The sequence below is a fragment of the Triturus cristatus genome, chromosome 8, assembly GCF_964204655.1.
Source record: "Triturus cristatus chromosome 8, aTriCri1.1, whole genome shotgun sequence".
Lineage (NCBI taxonomy): Eukaryota > Metazoa > Chordata > Amphibia > Caudata > Salamandridae > Triturus > Triturus cristatus.
In genome coordinates this window covers 404,718,261-404,743,473 of record NC_140591.1, presented here as the reverse complement: position 1 = coordinate 404,743,473, position 25,213 = coordinate 404,718,261, and the positions used below count along the sequence as shown (strand labels likewise).

Here is a 25,213-nt window from a genome sequence, read left to right as displayed (position 1 = left end):
GGGCGCCAAGAAAGCTCGGGCCGTACACACCATTTCTTGATGGGTTTTGTGTATTAAGTCATGCTATTCTCTGGCTAAAAAGGAGCCTCCGGTCAGGCTACGTGCCGATTCCATCTGGGCGATGGCAGCCACTACTGAAGTTCCTCTAAATGACATTTGTCAGACAGCCATGTGGGCATCGCTGCACACGTTCACCAAACACTACTGCCTGGACAGCCAAGTCCGGAGAGACGGCTTCTTTGGCCGTTCTGTTCTCCAGGACTTTCTGGTGTGATCTTGGTTCGCAGACCCACCACCGGGGTTGGTATTGCTGGGGTACCTATTCTAAGGTAAGGATTCTATAACTAACGTGTTTCTTTCAGATGATCAAGTTACTTACCTTCGGTAATGATAAATCTGTAAGAAACATTAGTTAGTTATAGATTCCTTACCGCCCCACCCAACCTCCCCGTTCTGCGAACTGATTTCTAGGGTTAAGGACATCCTTTGAGGTCCCTAGTTTTGTACACCAGTGGTCAGTGTCTTGCATGGCTCTGCATTTCTGGCGCGGAAAGTCGTGTACAGAGCTGACGTCAGCGAGCGAGGGCGGCATCTGAGTAGCTGCCGTGACGTCATTCCAGTGACCACGAAGCCGACGACGGACGCGGAGCCAACCGATGCCACCTGCTGACGCGCAGAGGTACTGCTGACGAAAAAACTTTCCGGATCCAGTCTGATGCCTGGGAATAATTCTGAGTTAAGGAATCTATAACTTACTAATGTTTCTTACTAATATATTGTTACTGAAGGTAAGTAACTTGTTCTTCTAGGCGGACAACTTGATTGTCACAAACCTGATCCTCTCAAAAAACAGTTAATTTTGTATTAAATTCCTTGCATTTGAGATAGCATGGCTGGGCACAAACCCCCTCCGAAAATAGGCCTCAAAAGTGAAAGAAAGGTAAATAGTTGCATATAATAAACACAGTCTCAATGTACAAAAGCATTATCATAAAAATTAACCAAATAGGAATGATATGAGCTAAAAACATCCTCAATGAGCAGTGCTCGGAAAGCTGAGCTCTTGGTCTTAAGCACCGTGATTTCTACTTTGAGGTTCTATTGGACCCAAATGGAGAGTTCATCACTAGCTCTGCCACTGGAAGAGGGAGCAAGTGAACCCAGGACATAAGATAGGAGTAATTGCCCATATTTCTTGCAAAACTACAAAATAATATCTAACAAAATTAAACCAAGCAGGGTTGGCATCTTATCCTTGATACCCTCAACATTCCAGTTCAGCAAGGAAAAACGATGGTCGGCTCCCATGGCCTCAACTCTGGAACCTTCGGGTGGAGTGCCAAACCGCTCAAATAAAACGCTAGAAGAGGATTCAACTACTGCAGAACACATTTGCTAAACAGTCGTCTGCAGGTTTGAGCTCGACCACCGAAATATAATTCCCCATTACACTGATGTTGCAGGGAACGGCCTCCGGGGTATTACGAAGTCAATCCACACTTGATAACATATCAAAACAATTTGAGATTTGTAAACTAAAAATATCAGCATTAGCCAGGGGAGTGATGTTAATTAACACTGTCGAACACTTGTGGGATACAAACCTTTAGCGAGTGGCGTTTATTTTCCGGCAAGGATCAAGGGCATGGTATATGGAAATACCCTAGGGCAGTAGGCATTATTGCTCCAGGCTACCGGTTTGCTCAAACACCCAAAAAGCATGCTTTGCACTAGTGAAGGGGATCGAAGAATAATGATAACACAATCACCGTGCCTATCCACTGGTCCAGGCCTAATACAACCAACCCTGCGAGTCAATAAAATGTTACTTACAGAAACAAAGAAAAAACTCCTTTACCGCAAAAGCCAATCAAGAGTTTTGTTAAAGAGTTCTTCATGCGCCTCATTCTGATCCTTATGTAGAGGAGGAACTCAGAATGACAAGAAACTAGAGGAAGATTAACCAATGGTTGGCTGAAGTGTGGGGGAGGCCCACTGTCCTCCGTTCCCCTTGAGTGAAAATCTTCTGGGGGATTTAACCCCTGGTTATACTGCATAAATCCCCTGGGTATAGTGCATGGTTGCACCTGGCAGAAGAAATAGAGACTGGAAGGACGTCAGGGGAATTCTGTTCAGAGGCTTTAGTGGCAGAATTGGGACAATACCTGTTCAGGGGAAGCCTCAAAGATAACAAAGGTCTTAAGGATTTGGCAGGATTAACTTGTCCATTGTCCAGAACCTGTTTTTTTTTTTAGTAGCCAAATTTGGGGCTGGTGCCGGGAAAGCATTTAGCTGCTTAGTGGCAGTCAAATCATGGTCAATTGCATGCAGGCAGACAATAAGAGGGGAAAGCTCAGCTTGGAGGAGTTCCTTGACTCTTATTATGGAGGTCTCCATTATTTGAGATACCCAAAGAGGGTTCAATGCAGATGTACCCTCCATGCCCTCGTTGACAGTGAAGGTAATTGTACCTGTCTTAGGGGCAAAAGGGAAGAACAAGTTTGACCATCAGTCTCTGTGGATTTAGTTTGAACTGCCCGACTAGGCCACGTTAACATTAACAGATGGCTGAGGGCTTTCAGAACGAATAGGCGTGATATCAGACACATGCCTGACGCCCACGAGAGGAGAAACAGTGGGCGAAGGTGCTGTTAAAGACTTAGTCTCCTTATGGTTAATGCAATTTCGGTACTAATGACCCCCTGTGGCTCTCTCCAGAATCCTGTTGCTTGAAGTGCCTTTAGTTGGGAAGAGGGGTGGACGCCAGAGGACCCCCTACGGCTTTACTTTTACCCATTATCACTAAGAGCAGCCATCAGAATAAGAGTAAGAATTTTTAAAAAGTACCTATAAACAAAAGCCAAGAAGGATGGCCCAGCCCAGCCTCCTCCGGGCTCTGACGGGCCCTTCCTTCACTGTCTCACTGGTAGTCTCCCAACAAACAGGAGTTCCAGTTCCAGAGCAGGGTGTCATTGGTGCTATAGACTTTGTTGTATTCCGCTGCCAGATTGTGTCTAGCCAAACCTGCCCAAATTTATCAAGAGGAAGAGACGTTCGAGGAGTTCGGTATGGCCCAGAAAAAAAACAGAACATGCAAGTTGTGCCTCATTTTTAAGTAAAAAACTTGAAATTTACTGGTTTGGTAAAAATCTCAGTCATATCTGCCCACTTATAATCAGTTACTCAAAAATGTGATTTCACCATCCTCGTTTTCTAAGCAGCATGACCTGTCGGAGAAGAAGGTACCATATAACAGGTATTCTATACAGTTTTCTGTACTAAAATAGTCCTTTTTAATAGGCCATTCCTTGGCTAAGTAAACTGCCCTGCAGTCCTGCTATATAACCTTTACTTATTAACAGTCATCTCAAGCCTTGTTATAATAACCTTGTATCTGAAAGAGACCATTAGTTATAGATTCCTTACCTTAGATTTACCCCCAGGGGTCAGACTGGATCCGGAGAATCTTTCTGTAGCAGTACCCCTGCGCATCGGTAGGTGGCGTTGGTTGACTCTGTGTTCATTGTCGGCGTCGTGGTAACCGGGATGACGTCGCGCTGACATCAGTTCTATCTTTTTCCGCGGTAGCCAGCGCAGATCCGGAGAGGGCTTGCCTCTTAGTCATTTTTAGGTCTCGCCTGGCGAAAAGCAGCGCATGCGCTGCTCTCATCAGAGAGACCTTTTGGTATCGATTCTCCCCAACGCTTGCATGCATGCGCCTGCATGGACAAAGAAAGCTGCTCTCGCCATCTGTCCAATGCAGACAGCATGCGCGTGCCCCTACGGACTGTGGACAGTCCGACACCATCTTGTGCTAAGCTTGTCATTGTCATGGCAACTCTTTGCATATGATGTCCACACACGCACGCATGGCGGCATGCAGCTGAAAACAGAAACACCCACCCCTATGGCTGCCGTCTCAGTCACTCAGCTGACATGGCAAGCAGTCCCCACAGGTCCAGAGCTCATTTTCTCTGTAACAAAAAGTGCAAATAAACCAAAGGAGCAAAAATAATCAAAGGTTCGGGAACACAAACAAATTAAATATAAAGGAAAACACTTCAAATGGAGCGGGCTAAGAAGCGCTGACTGTGACTAAGAAGGGAACACACAGCGACAAGAAATGGCGCCACACGAACACGCAGAGAAAGGCATTAACAAACTGACACAGCCATTTAAATCTGCCTCAGGGCACTCCAGGGAAAGTCGCACAGTTCAGGGGGATGTCGTGATTGGTGGAAGAGGACCATATGAGGAAATGTCTCCTGCCTGCTGTAGATTTATTTATTTTATTGATTTGCATAGCGCTACTTCGTAGCACTACTTGCCATCTTAATGGTTCAAGGAAATTGACTATGGTGAATACAGTCCCATCATGCTCATCGCTCATCACTGAAAGTCTAAGACTGTCTGAAATGCACCCCATGTCATATGACCATTTGACATATGCAGCGCTAATGCAGCCTGCTCTGGGCAGAGAGGTTTCAGTCATTTGCTGGGGGAGATTGAAGTTTTCAGACGGGTGCTTGGCCCTCAGCTGCCCCCCAGCTCCATTGCTGCTGCCGGGCCCTTGAAGAGCTGCAGTGATGCCAGCCCTGGGAATGCCAGGAATGTAGTGTTGTGAGTTCCCAGTGCTGAGAATGGCGCCTGCCTTAAAAAGGCCTTGTCCTGCAAACGGAGGGTAAGGGCAGGCCTTGAGCCCAGTACGTTTCCCATTCCTTGGGGGAAGTGGTATACGACGGGGTCTGTAAGCCCAGTACTCGCCCCCTTCACGGCCTGCAATGGGTGCATACCTGATACCACCACACCTACCCGCATTGCCCAAAGGGGAAGGAGAGAGTAGAGAGAGCGGGCACACAGCCACTAGGTGGTCCCATGAGGTATGTGACGTACTTCAAACTGAAAAAGCACGACTACAAGTCCCAGAATGCACACGCCTCACGCACACGTGACCTGCAAGGTGCGGGGACTCCTGGTTGTCGGGACCCAGTGAATCCAAAGTTAGTCTTCCAGTCAACATATGGATGCAGTGTGGGGTTCGTCTTTTTAGTATGTTAAAGGGCTGCGCAGAGCTACAAAAATGGTGCTTAGTATTAATAAAAACAAGAATAATCGTTATTATTATTAATAGTAATAATTCAGGACAATACTATCTGTATAATAGTAATTATTATAATTCTTGTTTGCATCATTATCGGTTATTATTATAATGACAGCAACAATAATAATAAAAAAAATAATGTGCCGCATTATTATTGGTATTAGTCAAGTCAAGTCAAAATCCACTTTATTCGATTAATTAAAATCATAAAAGCATTCTACAGCAAATATCAAAAGTTCATCTAAAACAGTATTAAACAGTTGATAAATTTAAAAAGCAGAATAAAAAGGCAATAATTGCATAAAATACATTTAAAAGGAGAAAAAAAAAAAATGCACTCGAATGAGCAGTATAGATGGATCCAAGTTTCTATTGTTCTTCCAATCTTAGCCTTACTCTCTTGCATCTCACAGATGCGGCTAAAAAACTAGCAGTGCAGTACATAATTAGTGGAGAGAGCAACATCTGTAAATATAACAATGCAGGCTTATACTGGATAAAACCCAGGTCCTTCAAAATAGATTTTAAATATCTAGTGCGAGGTTCGTGATAGAAGGAACAAAAAAACAAAAAGTGGGCATTATCCTGAATAGAGAAACCATCACATTTGCATGGGTACGATTCCTCAAGCTTGCACCAGTCTTTCTCATCCCACAGCACCGTATAAGTTTGATTAAACCGAAATTTGGATAAAAGCCATCTATGAAAAGGGTTGGTTACCGTTATTAAATAAGGAGCCAGCACACAAGATGGAGATATCAGAACATGAGCCCTCACAGAGGGTTTACATAAATCGTGGGCTTCGCGCTCGGCCATGCGAATTCTCAGAAAATTTGTTTTCACCCACGGCAGGTCAGCTCTACACAAGGCTTCAGGTCTACTAAATATTTCAGGGCGTCCCAAAAGTGCTGTCGTAGTTTCAATGTAAGACAGCCACTGAATATCCCTCCTGTGATCAAGTTGGAGACAATCTTTGATGATCCGATGATTAAGGCTAAGGTTTGGGTTAAGCCAAAGCTTTATCCACATCAATAGTGGAGCTAGATTTATTATGTCTAGGATGTAACCCATTCCCAACTCTAGGTGTACTGAGTAGGTAGCCGTTGACTGGGGTAAACCCAGCAGTGAGCGAAAAAATTTATTTTCCTCAGTCTGGATATCTTTAGAATTAACGTAACCCCAGACAGCTGCACCATATCTAGCAATTGCGATTGTCTTGGCTTTATAAACGGCCATAATAGCCTCCATAGGTTTCCCCCCCAATCTCTTAGCAAAACCCAGAATTGCAGCATATGAACTTCTTACCGCATTCATGTTAGATGTTAGCTGCGGTGTCCAGGTTCCCCTCTGGTCAAAAATCACACCCAAGTAGGTAAAGACTTTGACACTAGTAATCACCTCTCCGTCACAAAAAAAAGTTTTTTCTTTACGCATACCACATCCTACTGACATGGTATGTGATTTGCTTTCGTTGATCACCAGGTCGAGACTAGTCATAAAATTGCCAAAGGCGTCAAGTAGCTTTTGTAAGGCAACTGGGGTCCTAGCTATAAGTACCGCGTCATCGGCATAGAGGAGCACCGGGATTGGTGCACCCCCCATGCTCGGGAAATCCTTTGTGGCAGACGTTAGGTAGCCCTCCAACGAGTTCACGTAAAGCGTGAACAACATTGGCGCCAGGATGCATCCCTGGCGGACCCCTCTAGTGGATCTAAAACTCTCGGTACACTTTCCGTCGGTGGTCATTCTAATACGGGCCCTCAGATCTTTATGGAGCTCCGCCAGAAAGTGTACCAAGGAACTGTCGAGGCCCATCTCCAGCAACATTGCCCACAACTTAGATCTATTAACGAGATCAAAAGCTGTGGACAGGTCCATAAAACCAAGGAATAAGCTGCCCCCTTTTGCTCTGGTATATTTGGAGAGTATGAGGTGGAGGTTGAGGCATTGGTCCTCAGTGCTCCTCCCTGACCTAAAGCCAAATTGTGCCTCGGACAAGATGTTATTCCCCTTAGCCCACGCAGAAATCCTCGCCAGGACAACCTTGCCTAAAATTTTTTACTGAGGAGTCCAGAAGCGATATTGGTCTATAGCATTTTGGGTCTCCTCTCTGCCCTTTTTTGAATATTGGGACGATTGTAGCTAGAGACCAGGACTGAGGGAAACCCACTATTACGGCGGCGTTAAAAACTCTAGTTAAAATATTTGCCCAAAACAGTGGATTTGCCCTGAACATGTCCGCTGGCACTCCATCGGGGCCCGGGGCCTTGCGCCCTGCTGTCTCCTCTATGGCTCTAAGTACCTCACTGGTTTCAAAACTCACAGGCTCCATGGGGCTCTCATTTACGGGGATTATAAAAGGGTCCGGCTCCCTGTGACTGTCATACATTTTTTCGAAATGGCATAGCCAATCGTCCTCTGAGATATTTAGTTCCTGTGCTGAGTTTTGAGCGCCTGTAAGTAATTGGGAATTTATTATTGTCCAAAACTCAGCGCTATTTTTTAGAGTGGCTTTATCCCTTAAGTCCTCCCAAGCTTTGCTTTTTAATTCATTTTTGCGCAGAGTAGTGGCCGTGTTATAATCCTTTCTTAATCGCGCCACAAGCTCCTTATCCCTTGGGCGAGTGTTGAGGGCTTTTTTAAGGCGGTTATGAGCTTTACTGCAATTTTTATCGAACCAGCCTTTAGCCGGCTTTTGTTTGGCCCCCTGCCCTTTGACTAAGAGACTGCTAGACACAAACCGGCAAATATCTTCAAAGGAAGATATGATATCATTGTGCCCAGCTGATGGAGTGGCACACACATTTAACTCTTCCGCGACTGAGTTGGATAAAGTTGTAAAAAAAAATTCCGGTACAACCGTCTCCCATTTAAGTCTTCTCCCCTGATCCTTTTCCTTTACAGGCAATATAGTCCGATGGAGAACAACAGATTTTAACAAGAAGGCACTATTTGTTAACACCAATCCAACAGGATTATGATCACTCATGGGCATAGCAATTGCATTATATGAAATCACATAATTAAGAAAATATCTCGAAACAAAAATAAAATCAATTATCGAGTCGCTAGCCCTTCCCGTGTAGGTGGCAACCCGTGTACTATTATCATAAAATTCAGGTTCAAATAGCTCATTTTCCTGCAGTACATGTTCAAGTGCTCGACCCTTCTGTGTGTGTTCTAAATGAGGGGGTGACACGCTGTCAGGCCCCTCCGATTCCGCCATAACACATTTTGAACACAAATGAACATTAAAATCACCCATTAAAATGAATCGATACAGAGTGGAATGCTTGTCTCCGTAAAGAATTAAAAAATCAGATAACCAATTAAAATGCAAGGATTCTGGATTGCTGTTGGGAGCACTATAACAGTTAACCAACAGTAGTTTACCACCATCCTCTAAAGTTAACTCCAGAATAATAAAGTTATTGGAAGCGCAGTCTAACATGATCAATTTGCCTTTTAAATTCACCGAAACCAGCATCATGAGACCTCCTTTGTTCCGTCCGGCAGGGGAAGACAAAGCAGGGACAAAGAAGGATGTGAAGCCATCTATCCAGTAGTCACACTCCAAATCCCAAGTCTCTTGCAAGGCGATAACATCATAACGCTTTACAAAGTTTTCCCAATTGGGGTCTCCCTTCTTAGTCCGCAACCCAGCAATGTTCCAAGATAACAGCCTAACCGTGTCCCCAGTGTCACTAATACTCTCTGGTGAACTGTTCTTAACCGTTTCAGAAGAAGGTACATGGACCACTGGTGTTGGGGCCGCTACGGCGGCGTCCTCTGTACCCTCTCCCTCACCCCGTCAATCACAGAGGTCGAGACCTGAGAGCACATTAAACCTGTTATATGTTGTAATGGGGGGACCAAATGTACTAGAGTTATCACGGCCCTGCAACGAACTTTGATGAACCCGACTGGGCCCCACCGGGGTAAATGGATTTGATCTTGGTCTGGGCAAGGAGGGAAAATTGGCCTGGTTGTAGAAATACCCAAGTGGACGAACTCGGATACTGTTACTGTCCTCCAACAGGGATGCTGCCCGTAGGAGGACTGTGGCCACATGTTGTGGGTATTTAAAGTTCACAACCACGCAATCCCCTCTGCATGATTTCCTTGATGGGCCAATCCAATTAACTCTCCTCGTCGTAATAATATCTCCAGCATGTTTGGAAGGGAAACCACATTTAGCACCTAACCAGGCCACTACTTTGTTTTTGAGAGAGACATGCGCTTCCTCATGCGGCTCAGTATTACCTGAGCAAAACAACGGAACATTTGCAAGTACGATGACATAAGGGGCGCAATCCGGGGGCAAATTAATAGTATTGACGCGTCTACTTTGTGCAACATTAGTGTTATATAAGGGGCCAGGTCTCTGCAATCCCCTAGCCTGATCAGCATCCAAATCTGCTGGTGGGGGGTAGATGGCTGGGGGAACAGTAGGGTTGTTAACCGGGCAACTAACCGGAGGGATCGAAGAAGGAGGGTTGGGGGCTTTTGTAGCACTATCTCCCATCACTTCGGGACTTGCTAAACTAATTTGAGGGGGTAAGGGATTCACCTGAGAAAGTTTAACCAGCTGTTGGTCCAATAGACCTCCTAATCTTTTAAGCTCCGCATTTGCGGTGTCCAATTTGACTGTAAGACAGTCAATGGAAGCCTTAAGTTTTAGGTCAACAGCCGCCTCAATACGTTTAATTAGTAAATCAAACTGCTCTGGGCTCAGTGTAATACTGGGTTCCTTTATAATCTCTGCATTTGGTTTGGATTTGGGAGAGATGTAACTATCCGGCCGGTGATTTTCCCCTCTTCTCCTGTGGACTGTCTTACCCCCCCTCTTGCTTTGCTGCCTTCTGCATGATCTAAAGGGTCTCTTTCCCCTGGTTTCTTCCAATATTTCTGCCTCTTCCTCAGAGTCAGGGCATAACGTATCATTCATTGTAGAGACCATTAATACAGTATCAGGCTCCTGGTGGATGGAAGCTACTGTATTACTTATTGGCTCAGTAGCGTTTTGTGCATCTAGAATACAGTCCGGGTTTCTTTCGCCATCTTGGAAATCCTCCAGTGTAGCAGCTCTAGCTGGGGAGGGGACGTAATCTAGAGCGTCTGCTTTACCCAAAGAAGCCCTTCTATCCTCGTTGATTTTGGTCACCCTCTTAACAAGAAAATTATTCATGGAACCAGCCCCCGTGACCACCTTGTTTTTCTTAAGGCCAAACATAATAGAATATGGGCCGAAAATGAATGTCGGCTATAACTAAATCCAGATTACAGCCAATGTACACTAACGCTGAACAACTCCACAGCAACACTCATGGAGCAAGAATGTAAATGTGAAAGACAACAGCAGTACCTGATGTGGGGCAGATGTCCTGGAATCCGATGTAAGAGGGATGGCCCAGCCCTGCCTCCTCCTGCCCCGGACGGCCACAGACGGCCCGCCCTTTGCCCGGGCTTAGCCCGGCGCGGTCCCGCGCGCGTCTCGCGAAGCGGGTCTGCCCGGTCACTTAAGGCGTCTCCTGGCGCTCACAGCGCGTCAGCTGTACGCGCCGCCGCTGGGGCTGCCGGGAGATAGAGTCCCGGGGCGGCGACGCGGTGATTGTGCTCCTCTGCTGGTTGCTGCCTGCTCGTTGGCCCCCAAAAATGACTCCTGGCGGTGGCGGCGTAAGGCAGGTAAGATTTCCTGCTCTCCCCCCTGCTCCGCCGGTCTGCCCGGTCACTTAAGGCGTCTCCTGGCGCTCACAGCGTGTCAGCTGTACGCGCCGCCGCTGGGGCTGCCGGGAGATAGAGTCCCGGGGCGGCGACGCGGTGATTGTGCTCCTCTGCTGGTTGCTGCCTGCTCGTTGGCCCCCAAAAATGACTCCTGGCGGTGGCGGCGTAAGGCAGGTAAGATTTCCTGCTCTTATTGGTATTATAATGACAGCAATAATAATAGTTAATCATAAAAATAATAACAAGCTTCCACTTTGGGACTTTGTCCGGCTTGAGAAGGTGTAACCGACATGGCGCCGCAGGGCAGAGGTCGGTGCCTTCCAGGGCTGCACTGACGACACAGAGGTCCCAGCCTACCCCGCACGGATCTCAACGTTCGGTGGGCGGTCCTCTACCAGCGGAGGAACGCCGTGGCCCCAGTTGACCTGGTGAGCTTACTGCCCACAGACAGGTTAGTGTTTATTGCGTAGGGAAAACCCCTGCAAAATGGATGCTTGTAGAGAAAAAAAATCAGCAAGTTTGTACAGAGTTACTGTAACGTTTTGTTATATTAAACCAGATTTGTGTAGGAAACTTATGCAATTCACATGGGCCAGTAGCACCTTTCATTCAAGGGAGCCCTTTACGGTTCAGGGAATCTCTTTAAACGGCGTCAAGGTACTCTGTTGTCAATAAATTCGCCATGACTGGCCGTTCTGCCATTCCATAATGGGCACACATGTATGGCCTCTTGGCAGTCTAAGCAGAGAGGCCAAGGAATGAATGGGCATTGCAGTTCAGAGAGAGGAGAAGGCGTATTATCGTTGAACTGGCTGACAGTTTGTGTAAATGGCACTGTTGTGGGGCACTTTACGTTTTAGTGCTCACATACTAGTGCCTTCATTGGGGTAAGTGCCCTGAGGCGCTTTGTTTCTCAATATTTGCTGAGTTGTCTAATAATGTAGACGGGCATGAATAATAATCTGTTCCCACGGCCCCTCCTAATCCTACTTTCCTCTTCAGCTGTGTCGGTTCCCCTTCTCTCTCAGACTTGATGACCACATTTGACGTCACTCCTCTCAGACAGCTGTGCCTAAATCTGCATTCCTTCTCTCGTCATAGCGCGCCAAGATGGTCCTAAACGAGGACCACGCCTGGGAGCAAGAAACTGCGACTGTGTTTGATTTTGAGTATGACCGATTTGAAAGAAAAAACGCTCGTACTTTTTCCGTTATGAGCATCAACTTTCAAGGAACCGTCTGCGAAAAAATTCCATTACGACAATAGACAATTACAAACTGAAGTAAAAAACACGTGTGAGAACGAGAAAGAACAAGCATTGAAAATGCAATAGGTCTCGCCTTTGATTAAGTTAGTCATTTGCTTTGCTAATGGTATTGTATAGCAAAGCTAATGGCTTTAACTTAATCAAAGGCGAGACCTATTGCATTTTTAATGCTTGTTTTACTTTTGTCTATGTCTTTTTTGAGTCTTCAACTCCTGGTAGCACGAGGGATGTCCCATCGTTGGACTGGTTTCAATCTTTGTGACTCAAGTTAATGTCCATCACGGATCCGCACCTTGTGTGACTCTGGAGCTTGGAGCGCAACCACCACCCGAAGTCATGCTCCGACTGCATCGTTCGAGGTCCCGGTCAAGAGGAAGGCCTCGGGATCGGTCGCAGAGCCACCACCACTCATCATCGAAGTCTTCACACTCCTCTGGTAAGTCGAAGCACAAGAAGAAGGTGAAGAAGCATTGTCGCTCTTCGGCTTCTCCCCGTCCGTCGGCCGGCGCGATATGGGACACGGAGCGTCGTTGCTGTCCAGCTCCTTCTTCCGAGCCCGCTTCTGGGACAGCTCAGCGCTTCCCTCCCTTTCTCGGAGCCAGAGCGTCCCATGCCCAGCTTCAAGGTTTTTACGAAGCGCATCACAGCATCTTTGGGTAGTCCGACTCCGTTGGTGCGCCTTTGGACCCCGCGGACTCAGCTGGGGGCCCTGGGCTTTGGATGTCGGCGGCTTAGGACCCGGCGGGCCACTGAGGATCCAGGCCTGGATCTGGATCAATGGCGGTCAACCTCACAGTGCCTTCCCCGGCACCAGTTCCAGTGACGATGCTCAAGGCGCTGGTTGTGCCCCAACCTGCGTTGACCCCATACTCACACCCGAGTTCAACACGTCACCCGACGTCGTTACCAGCACCAGAAGGTACATTTGTACCGCTGTTCGTTCCTGGCGTTCCCTACCTCCCTGAGTGGCAGCCAGAGGCGGGTGAGGGGGACTGGGAGGGGTCTGTAGATCCTTTAGCTGACTAACTCGAAGAGCCGGACTGGTGAGAGGAACTAGTTGATGCCAGTGTTTTGGACACCCCTCCAGACCTTGGCATGCTCTCCCCCTCTACCCTTCCTATAGAGGAGGGAGCTTTGTACGCAGTGGTGTTGCATAGGGTGGCTGAGGCCTTGGGCCTGGAGTTTCCTACGGTGGCAGTCAGGACTAACCTTCTGACAAAGGTATTCAACCGGCAGTGGCCTCTTTGGATCCTCTGTTGCCTTTTAATGAAGCCCTCACTGATGTCCTTCTGGACACTTGGTCCAAGCCCAGCACAGGGGCTCCTGTGGACAGGATGATTGCCCGATGCCACCGCTCGGCCCAGGTGACCCACTTTTCCTCTCCAAACACCCTATCCCTGGGAGCTTGGTGGTTCAAGCCTCATCTTCTGAGGGCGCATTCCCTACTGCTCCCCCAGATAGGGAATCCAAGAAGCTAGACAACCTTGGGAAGCATGTTTTCTTCCGCCAGCTTAGCGCTGCGGTCGGTGACCACTGCATGCATCTTGGGCCGTTATACCCATTAGTGTGGGATTCGGTTGCGCAAGTGCTGCTACAGTGCCCAGAGGAGGCCTGGGCTATTCTCACCCGCTCAGTGACGGAGGGTCGAGACGCAGCTAAGTTCACCATTGGGTGTGGGCCGGATACCGCCAACTCTCTGGGCAGAACGGTTTCCATGTCAGTTGCCCTGAGGCACTACGCCTGTGTGAGGACGTCTGGTTTCTCTGGGGATGTCCAATCCCCCCTTCTGGACATGCCCTTTGATGGCCATTGCCTGTTCGGTGACAAGGCGGACTCAGGGCTCGAGCAGTACGCCTTTCTCCCCTTCTGTAGCTACGGAAGGGGTGCCCCACCATGTTCCACCCAATCTGGCCACAGGGCCGTCAAGCTAGCCAGCCTGTGCGTGGCCGCGGACGTGGGACCCAGCAACGCAGGTCTGGGGGCCAGCGTGTGGCCCAGTCCACCCATACCTCCCTGCAGCAGTCTCCAAACCTTTCTAGTCTGACCTTTCAGGGCCACCAGTGGGCAGCAGGATTCGCCATCACCTCCCCCACTGGCAAAACATCACGTCAGACAGGTGGGTTTTGCAGATAGTCTGAAGGGTCTACTCCCTTCCCTTCGAGACTACCCCACCCTCCAAGCCACCAGCAATCCACTGAAGGCCAGAGGATCACTTGGCCCTTCTCCACCAGGAAATTGGTTCTCTTGGCCAAGAGAGCTATCGAAAGGGTCCCTGTGCCAGAAGTAGGTTGCAGTTGCTATTCCCACTACTTTCTGGTACCCAAGAAGGACAAAGGCCTACGTCCTATCTTAGACCTCAGGGCCCTCAACCGCTTCCTCTGGAATTCAAAATGCTCATGTTGGCTCAGGTCCTGTCTGCCCTCAATCCGGGAGACTGAATAGTAGTGTTGGACTTGCAGAACGCCTATTTCCACATCCTTGTCTTGCCAGCAGGTGTTGCCTATGGTTCACGGTAGGCCACAAGCATTTTCAGTTTACCATGCTCCACTTTGGCCTTACCAGTGCCCCTTGGGTGTTCACGAAAGTGATGGCGGTGGTCGCAGCTCATCTGCGCAGATTAGGGTTCCATAACTTTGGAAATGGCAGGGCCCCTGTTTACAAGATAAACTTGCCCATAACTAGGAAAATATGAACTGAAGAAAAAGCCTGGGCAAGGCACTAGTACTGTAGGTGCAGACAGAAAGATTTAGAACATGAATCATACAATAACATGTATATAGAAAAACAGGCAAAGTGGCATACACAGATGTTATCTAATTATTTATTTGTCATTTTTTTAATATATAACAAATATTTTTCCATTTAAGATAAATATACCAATATATTTCTAATATTTTGTTTACATCTTGTAAAAAAGTTATCTTGTTGTATAAATTCACAGTGAGGACATGGAAGATTGCATAGGTAATACAGTCATAATAAAAAGAGAAAAGATAATGTTTTTATCTCTTTTTTGAAGTCTAAATCACTTCATTTGGTGAAACATATTTGCTCTTTATACATAATGTGCAATACGAATAACTGAATGATGTGAAGAAGCTGGCAGTTTGTTTATTTTAAATGAAAAAATATTTTTTATATATCCCATAAATTGACAAATAATTAGATAACTTTGTATGCCACTTTGCCAGTTTTTCTATATTCATGTATGATTCATGTTCAAACCAGCTAGTTTCATATCTGCTTTAACACTTTAATGCTCCTTTACTTCAGCCTGCTCTACAGGATAGGCTTTACTTTCAACATCCCCTATTCCTTCAAAATGGCATTCATTACTTTTGTCTTGAATACAGAATGTTAGCACCCTAGTTGTTCATTGATACTCTTTGGTGAAGCTACCTTAGACATGGGTTACATGTTACATGGCTGAGTAAAATGTTTGACAGTTTATAGAACGTTTCCTTATTTTAGCGTTCCATAGCACTAACCATAATTTCTGTGACACGATTAGGCCTCTCATTTTGTTTATTAGTTCTCCTCTGTGGCAAATGTTTTGTGATCTGATTCCAGCACCATGGCGTTCAGATGTGCCTTACATTTGTCATGGATGTGCAATGGTAGTACTCTAGTTCCTCACAAGAGCTCTTGTGAAGCAGCAGTAGATCACGGGGGAATTAACTGACAGACTGTTCATGCTTTTTGGAAGTACATATGTTAATCGGCATGTCAGATGTTTTTTCACATTGTGGCAAAGATATTTTTGAATTAATGGAAAATGTGTAGTCATTTTATCTTCTGGAGCAATTTCCACATTTGTATGAGAAAACCAATACCCGAAAACTGCTTTCTCTCAGACATGGGTCATCGAATCCCAGCCGAAGATATGCATTTTCACAGGGTAAATTCACTTCAAAACTCACAAATTGCTAAAATTAGTATGATAGTACCAAACATTATTTATATTGTGAGGAAAATGGCACACCTACCCAAAATGCAGAAGGGTATTATACATGGTCTAAGACCAGCATAAAGTGAACAAGTAATATTGATGAGCTTTCACAATTGCTTCTGCCAGACTAGTATAAGGCTCTACTTCATGTGCTCATAAGATGTGTCCAAAGTATTTGACTGTAGGGTTCTAAAGTTCACCCTTTTTTTTATTTACTGTATTTCTCGACTTGCTTAATCTCCCCAGGATCCTGTCATGGTTACTTCCCAGTCCCTGGATTGTTATCGTGGAAGGCAACAGCTTCCCTGATGCCTTCCAGAACTTTAAGCATTGTTATTGTTAGACTGAGGAAGCTAATCCCAAACGTCATGCTACACAACTGAAAGGTTGGTGAATGCTTAGATTCTGATTCTCAGATGTTAGATTGAGCTTGCTAAAACAACTTCATCCCCCAAATGTCATCAGTATGTGGGAAGGGATAGGAATGCACCTACATTTCTTCTACGATCCATTCAACCCATACTGCCATTTGCTTTCCATCTTATCACCAGTGGAGACAGCCATAAGGATGATTCTGATGGCTCAGTTATGCTGAGATCATACATAAGCTCCTCAGCTAAGTCATCTCTGACATTAAAAAGAAAGCACATTTCTCATTTTTTGCTTCACTAGCTATCTCCTTCCTCGACATAAATTCTGTGTTTGAACCCCCAAATAGTACCTAGTTTGTGAGTAAATAATCCCTTGTAATGTCTGAGAAGGGTGGAATCTCTCATTGTTCCTCTTCCCCTATCATTCATATTTTCGCTTTAACTCTGGGTTGGGGCTTCATTCCAGAATGCATCTGGTGATACCACCGTAATGAGTTCAAACCTTTTTTTTCTACTTAAATCTTCCCATTAATCACTATTCCATTCAATGTTAACCTTTATGTGGAAAAAAGCCTAATAATACAATCCTTCTCCCCACCACTGTAACATTGAAACCCTATCTGGAGTTTCTAGTTTCTTGCTATCACAATGCTCATTAAGTAATCCTTGTAGTGCGTGTAGTCTGTATTTGCATAGAACAGAAATGTGTTTGAAAACAGAAGGGTTGGAATACGTGAGAATGATGTGCATATCACTGAATGACTTCACACACACTTATATTCTAGATGACTCGTAGGCCCAGTGTTTAATTTGGGGTGTAGTTCGCTAATCTGTATCTATAAAGTCAATAGCCAAAATGTTAATTGTGGTACGTGTGTCACTGTTGTGCACAATAATTGTGAACACTGCCTGACAAAATGGCCATACCTAATACAGTGTACATTAGGTGTTCCTCTTGTGGCCTGTTTTCATTATGGCTGCTTTTTGTGAATTGCATGTGAGGTATGAACCTTCGCGTTCCAATGTAAGGCCATACCAATGATAGGTTGGCCAGCCTAGGAACACAGCCTTTAAGCACTGTATCCTATAGTTGCCAACGAAGTTCATGAGATAAATGCATATGAACAACAGTATATTACCCTTGGTTGATGTAAGTTGAAATCTGCAATGCTGCTTTCCATAATAATATAGCTTACAGTCTGATGCTTAGTTAGGTTTCAATGAACCTTGTGTGGATATTAGACGGAATGCTGCTCATTTCATCCCCAGATATAAGACACATACTGGCCAAACTACCTTCAAATCTGTTTTGACACAAAGTTCCAGTAACGCGATGAAAGAATTAGGCTACTCACCTTCTAAGAGGATAATACCAAGAACATCACGCTTTCGTGATTCCTGAGAGAAAGATAGTGATTCCAAAATGTAAATAGTTTTACCACCTTCACTTGCAACAATATTACCTGTGAATTCTGTGAAGAGAAGAAAGAAAAATGGATGATTAAGAAGGTATAGAAGGGTGTTACGAGAATAGTGCTTTGGACTGTTATGTGTTTGACTTACTCCATGACTACCATCTTGTTAATACAAAGAACGGCATACTATTGCTTTGTCACTATAAAGGTAGTGGAGGAAATGATGACTTCCTCATTGAAACATTAAAATGGACTGGAAAAAGAATATTTAGTACCTGCAGATGTTTAAGACTGTTCTGAAATCAGCAAGGGACAATTCTGCTGTACCAATCAAGGCCTGTTCTGTCACACCAAGTGTGTAATACAAGTATAAGGTATTGCCTCAGATTCCTATTAACATTTGCACCGGATAGTCAGACTTGGATAGTCGTGCCTACATTTCACAAATATTTTCTGAAATCAAGGGCACCCCCAGACAAGAAAAGCAAACTTTTTGTTGCAGCAAATTCCATAGAATCCTGGAGTGGCATATTCCCGTCTTCCAGGCTTTACTTTACAGATAAGAGAAGTGTCGGGGGAGGAACTGGGAGGCCTTGGAAACATCCTAGAAAGTAAGATAGTGCCAGATATGTGCGAGGAGGGCAAGTCTATTTCTAACACACATTATACCCTAGATGCTGCAGGCACCATATGATGAAAGATAAATAACATAATTGTATTCAAGACACAGGGTTTGCTTAGTGTGTCCATATTAAGATCATGTTAAATCTCCTGTTTAATGAAGGCCACCTTTTGGATAACGTTGCAAAGAGCACTGAGACAGCCCACATTGTGAGGGCTTTGCGGTAACATCTCTCGTTTTCAAAAGAACACAAGGGAGGCAACCTCCAATAGGGCACTTCCACCTCCTCCCATATGAAGGGTTAGATACCAGACTTTTCAAGACTAGAGGGATGTTTTTGTGGCAGCACAAGGCAACATCAAGGCAGAGGTTCTTTGCAAATAGTCTGGGTTCATATTTTAGCTAACTTGCAGGTTATGTTGTTGGTTCAGGGTCACTGGTGAGGCCTTATTTGACTAAAATGTGGATAACCTGCATATTATTGTGACAGCATTTTTAATGGAACTGATCTTGCTCTGAATAAGGGAGAAAATAACCATTGTGATGAGTAATAGGACTGGACAACTATTTGTTAATTGAACTCCTTTACAAATCATGAAGCTACTAAAATGCCAGGGAACAGGTAGGAGTACTTGAGAACAATGATTTATCCCATGACATCAGCTATAATCATGAAAAGAAGTCTGAATATGTTGTCACACACTTGTTCACCCACATTTTATGGTAGTTTGTATAATTTTCTACTAGATTGCCCTGTGAATGTCAGACTAACCCACCATTATACATTTAGTTGTCTTTTGAGCTGCAATTTCAACTTAAAGTCCATCCCTTTTTAATTATTATTTACGTTTCATGAGCACCATGTATTCATCTACTAAGTTTCTTTATGACATAGGACATACATTTAAACTGAATTAAATTGTGACCTTATCCTTCCCAGTAGAAGCATATGCATCTTCCCTCTGTCAAGCATGCTATGCAAATAGCAGTCGGTCTTCTATACCAGTCGCTGGCAGTGAGCCCTAGTTGTGTCGTGGTTTGTTTGCTCAACCTTCACTTCATGATTTTATGATGCCTCTTCCTTCTCTACCTGGCAAAGCAAGAAAAAAGAATTCACCTACTTGTTGCACACCTCAACTACAGTGCTAATTATTTCATATTTCCGAATATTACTTGGACTCTTTAAAAGTGATAGTGTATGTTTTCACAAGTTTTATGCTCTTATTGTGAAATGCATTTCACAATAGTGGCATTTCATCCTGAATATGTAGTCTGATTCTTAGTTGTTCCAAAATATGTATTGCGTGTGACACCTTTGTCCTCATTACTTTTAATGCAACAGAGTTCATCATTCTCTAAGAACAGCCCTCAGACACGCTGAAACATTTTTTAATTGATTTTATTGATCAGCTGACCATGATTGGGACATGTGCAGTTGATGGTGTGTTCAACAACAGATCCCAAAACCCACAAGTTGTGGGGAGGCATTCTAATCGTTATACATCAAGGCCAGTTGAAATATCAAACGTCTGTATTCCAATCAGTATAAATATTGTTAATCACTTGTATACCAGGTATCGTAAATGGTCTTGGGGATTATAAGCCTTGTAGTGTAGTAGAGCCAGTCAGCAAGAAATTACTCCAGTTAATAGTTTCTACTTACAATCTCAAGAAATAGTTTTTCCTCTTCATCCTACGGTTACTCAGGACTTAGACATATTTTGGCAAACATACTTTTGGCTCAACTCAGGACAAGTGTTGGCACCTTTTTTCCGTTTTGTTCTATGTGGGAAACAGAGTGGTCCGGCAGGCAAGAATCCTCTGTATATACAGCTTAGTGTATCTTTTTTAGTCTGTCAATTGGCAGATATTAGATGGTGGAGCATAGCCTCTAGGTTGCCACACTCGGGGCAGTGGCTGCTTTTACTTCGGTCTGTTGTATGGAATTGTGTATGGGTGGTGTAGCATATTAAGCTGAGTCAATGTGAACCTTATGTTGCTGCATAGTTTTGCCATACGTTGACATGCCTTGGACCACTCATTACCCGTTGGGTCTGCTCTATAATCCCTGTTCCACTTTTTCCTAGAACTGCAGGAGGTTTTTTGACAGTGTCATTTCTCTTAGTGTGGGAGAGTATGGAGACTGCCTAGTTATCACTTATCGTATTCATTAATGTGCTTAAGCTGTTCCAGATCGCTGGCCAATTGGGAAACTAAATTGATGCATATCTGGTGCTCTAGTATTCTGTTGTACTGTAGAAATAGGTTTGGTATATTCAAACATAGTCAACCACCTCTGAAGGAGACACATTTGTCATTCACTTGAAGTCTCCCAATCATTGAAGCTTCCTTCAAATATATAACATTTGGGTCAGCTGCTGCTTTTCAAAAGTAAGGATATCCCCTAGTGAGCCTCTACTGCATACCTTGTAGCCATTTATAGCATTTTTAATAGCGAACCCCACTGTTGAAATATACAGTGGATCAGGAAAGGAACAAACAGGTCGTTGTAAGATGGAGAGCTGTGTGATTGGAGCCCTGATGCCGCACTAGACAGCAGTTTCCCTGGCCAGACCAGGATCCTCCAAGAACCAGCAAGTCAGGCATGTAAGCTTTTATGTGTATAAATTGAACCTAGCTGTAAAATACCTGTTATTATAACTCTCCATGTCAGCCAGTAATATCCATTAGAGTGATTACTGCATTCAAAATATCGTTAATCACTGGTATTAAGTCACAGCAAAAAAAACAAGTTATTTTTCAGTGCTCTAGCATCACTTGTGGAAGTGGTTGCATCCGACAAACTTTTATCCCTCCCCTCTGCCTCCCCTGGCCAAATAGACAAGAGAAGCAGTTAAAGTGCAGATGATGATCCGCCATCTCCCCTTCATCAGTCTCCACAGATCTAGGTGAGGATAGGATAATGCGATTGGTACTCTGGTGTCTCCTACCACCTTTTTGTTGTGGGTCTGTACAAACCCACTGCTGACTGGTTTCCATGCTGACAGGAACTCACTCACAGCAGCAGTCAGCAAAGCGCTGCGTGGCTTAAACCACAGAAAATTGTATCAGAGTAGTTGTCAATAATATGGAGTTTCAAGTGAGTTTACAGGTAATTTGGGGGTATGTATGTATGTAGTATTTCTATAATGTGAATGTAGTTGGAAGGTAGAAGAGTGCTCGTCAGAGGCAAAGGAAAAGACACAGGCAACAAATAATTGAAGTGATAGCTGGGTTCTGAGAGAAGTTGGCTGCTACTTCATTTGTTGCTTCATCTCTGTCCTAGATTGAAGTAGAGTTTAGCCACTCCTGATGGACACCAGAATGCCTTTCCAGATCCCGTGTGCGTAGATAAAGAAGGCATGTTGCCCCCTTTTTAGGTCTCGCCTAGCGAATGCAGCACATGCGCTCCTTCGCCTTGGCGAGACTCTATTGTTGTCGGTTTGGTGTGCGAAGGGAGACCAAACATGTGTGCGCCCAGACAGGAGGTGTGCACGCGCACGGCGTTTCTTCTCTGTCGATTTCAGCTTTCACTTTCGCGCGCTCCCACCGCGCATTCGCACGCTCTATCTCCGCTTTCACTCAAAGGACGCTGTACTTGATTCTTGCCTTCGCCGCCTGTCAAATCACCAGAAGGACGCTTGTTGCTTTTTGTCCCACGCTGGACTTTGACAAATAAACGTAGGTGGAAAGCGTTGAAGAAAGCCGTTTATAAATGCACGACGATCAGCATAATTTACTTTTTAAGGTTAAATCGAAAGTCGCACTCTCTCACCACAGACTACCCAAATACGTAGCATTTGTCATAAACTTCCTGCTTTCTGGATTATAAAAGATTACAAATGCCACCCACCGCTGTTGTCATATTTTTGCGGCGACAAAAGTGATACGTGAGTTTTGTTTGGTATGTTCTCATTTAACTTAAATGGGCGATGGATACCCTGCTTGGAACGCAACTGCGGCTTGGGTAGGTGGTTTGTTGCTGAAGGATTGCCGGGCTGGTCTCTTTCGCCCCGTCAGGGTTCAGCCAGCAGGAACCCCGGAGTCATCTGGGTGGGGTGGGGTACATTCGACTGATCTCAGGATGTCTGCAGCATGCCTGCCTTTTGTTCCCCATCACACGCCTCTGGGTGTCTGTAATTAGCAGGAAGCCGCCGTGCAGCCTGTGATTACCAGCCCCAGCGATGGCAGCCAACCCCAGCCAGCACTGCCAGGCTTTATAGCCCCGCATTGTCCTGGGCCAATACAGTGGGCACTAAAAACCAGCAAGGGTCCCGACTCTTACACCTTCGTGCCTGTCCTTTCTGCAGCTATTAGCATTTTAAGCTCCCGTGACAACTTTTCGTTCTGGGCATTGACACCTCTCCTGGTAATGTCCTTCTAACACAATCTCCGTGCCCTGTGGGGGTGTCTCTCCCCTAGAGGACTCCTGCAACGAAGCCAAGCATCTTTACTTTTAAAGTTTTAACTACCTTTATGGTGGCTGGCGGAATATCAGTTTGCCAGTTGCGAATGGTTTCTATTGGCACCGACCACTGATGTGTGTTTTTTTAATCGTCAGAAGCGTAATGCATACAGTTACAGTTGAGTCCAGGTTGATTGTGTAACTTAAGGACTGAGGCTCAGTTTGGCGTTTTTATTTAACATGTAGAAATTCAATTTTTTCCTCCAATGGTCATATAGAGTCTAATGCACATTCCGCAACTGGATCCAGAGAAAACACTAGTAACTGGTCAACTGGAAATTCATCCATTGCTGGTCTATCTAGTTTGCAATGCAATAGGTTTCACATTTACGCGAGTTTGAGCTATTAACCTTGTAAATGACAATGCCTTTTATTTTTGTTTTCATTTTTAAAACATAAATGAAAGGCATGTTATTTACAATACTAATAACTGAAACTCGCGTAAATGCGAGACCCATTGCATTGCTAATGCTTTTTTTTTTTTTGGGTGAATGCGTAGCCTCTTGTCAAATGTTTTGGGTGTGTTTTCGTAATGGCTTTGTAGTTAATTCTACTGGTTCTGAAGATAGTGCATGGAGCCGGAGGGGTTTCACTAGGTATAGGATGATGTGGTCATATTTCACCAGGCCCCTTATGAGATGTGTTGTGAGGTGCTAGCTGTCCTTAGGGAGGTACTTTTGGAGTTTGAAAGGCAGTGGAGCAGTGCGCTGCTACCGTCCAGACGGTAGAGTACAATGGCTAAAAATAGCAATTCTTAAGATGCCACATGGGAGAAATTGTGTCACTTTCTTTGGTAGAGAGAGCTGGTTGTTGTTTGGGACCCCTCAGTGAAAAAACAAACCTCTTAATGGCATATAATCGCATATCTATGTATCACCTTGCTGTACCGTTCTTATCATATCAATTTAGCATAGTCTTTATGTACAGTTGTGTACTAAAAGTGCAATAATACCTACAAAAAAGTCTTCGTGAAACAGATAGATTGGTATTGTTGTGTTTTGAGAAGTTGGTAGGTGCATATTTGAATCTGTATGTATTTTTGCCAACATAAATGTAATTGACTCCCGTTTCTGATCTTTCTTTCCAGCTCACCAAGGCAGAGTAACAATGGTGCTGTTTGTTCTGGAAATGGAATGGGTCTTAAGCACAGGACAGGACAAGAACTTTACCTGGCATTGTTCAGAGAGTGGCCGCCGTCTTGGCAGTTACCGCACAGCTGCCTGGGCTGCATGTCTACAGTATCCTTTCGAGCAGTCTGTGATTTCTGCCACGTTACATACCTTTAGAGCAAGTCCTGTTCTCTATTCTACGATTTCAGTGCCAGTGCAAGTTCATTGTCATTGTTCGTTAAAGACCAGAACAGCATCCACGGTTTGGACGTTACTCCGATTTTGTATTTCCAAAATAAGTTTTAGCTGTAGTTAATTATGTCAAAAAGCAAATACAAATGTTAAGATGGCATAGACTATTAAAGAAATGATCAGTACGGGCTTTACTAGGGGCCGTATTACCATACTGATGTTAAACATTCATCACACATACACCTGCAGGACACACACATGGAACGACAGCGCAAGGGTCTGGTGATAACATAAAAGCGGAACTTTACATGAGGTGTCAGTAGACCCCACTTCCCGCAACACAGCGAAAAGGGTTTAGTCATACAAATGATCCACAAAAACTCAGTACGCTGCCGGGCCACTATGTGACTCTCCCTGGGAGGATGAGAATTTCTATATCTGCTATGAGGGTACTCTTTGTGCACACCTCCGGGGCACGGAACAGGGTCTAGGCATCGCATTACCAGGGACAGGCCTAGTCCTTTGCTTACGAAAAGTCTGAGTACTAGTTTCACATGCACTCGGAGTTCTACAACTTTACAGAGCAACTTGGTCTTCGGCCTCGTACCTCTGTATGGTCACTGAACTCCTCTTTGATTTGCAATATCCTTAGAATGTACAGTGGGGTACATTATCCCATTTGTTATACACTTTAGAATGGCTCAAAATAAACCGTTTATACATTGATTCTGAAGACTAGTTTGCATATTTTATAATTTCTTCCAGACACACCAGCCAACTAAACCTTTGACGTGATAGCACCACTCCTCAAATCTGCACCATATATACTAGTATATCTGTGCCATCTTCTGACTGGATCCAACTCACTCACCTAGCCACAGTGGCTACAGAAAATGGCGCAAAAGGGCTATGAAAGGACATTAGCAACTGTTTGACATTTCCTGGTATATACTCACCTAAACATGAGTCCTGTTCTTTCAAACCTTGTGCAACACTTT

General features: G+C 44.8%; 1 protein-coding gene across 1 annotated transcript in view; it reads left to right on the top strand.

Annotated features, from left to right (window-relative positions):
* The window catches only part of WDFY2 (WD repeat and FYVE domain containing 2), a 514,044-nt gene that overhangs the window by 259,477 nt on the left and 229,354 nt on the right, over positions 1-25,213 (top strand). Inside the window, exon 5 of the mRNA XM_085621796.1 lies at positions 24,002-24,152. Within this exon, the coding sequence (XP_085477922.1) occupies positions 24,002-24,152 (151 nt within the window). The remainder of the gene's footprint in view (positions 1-24,001; positions 24,153-25,213) is intronic.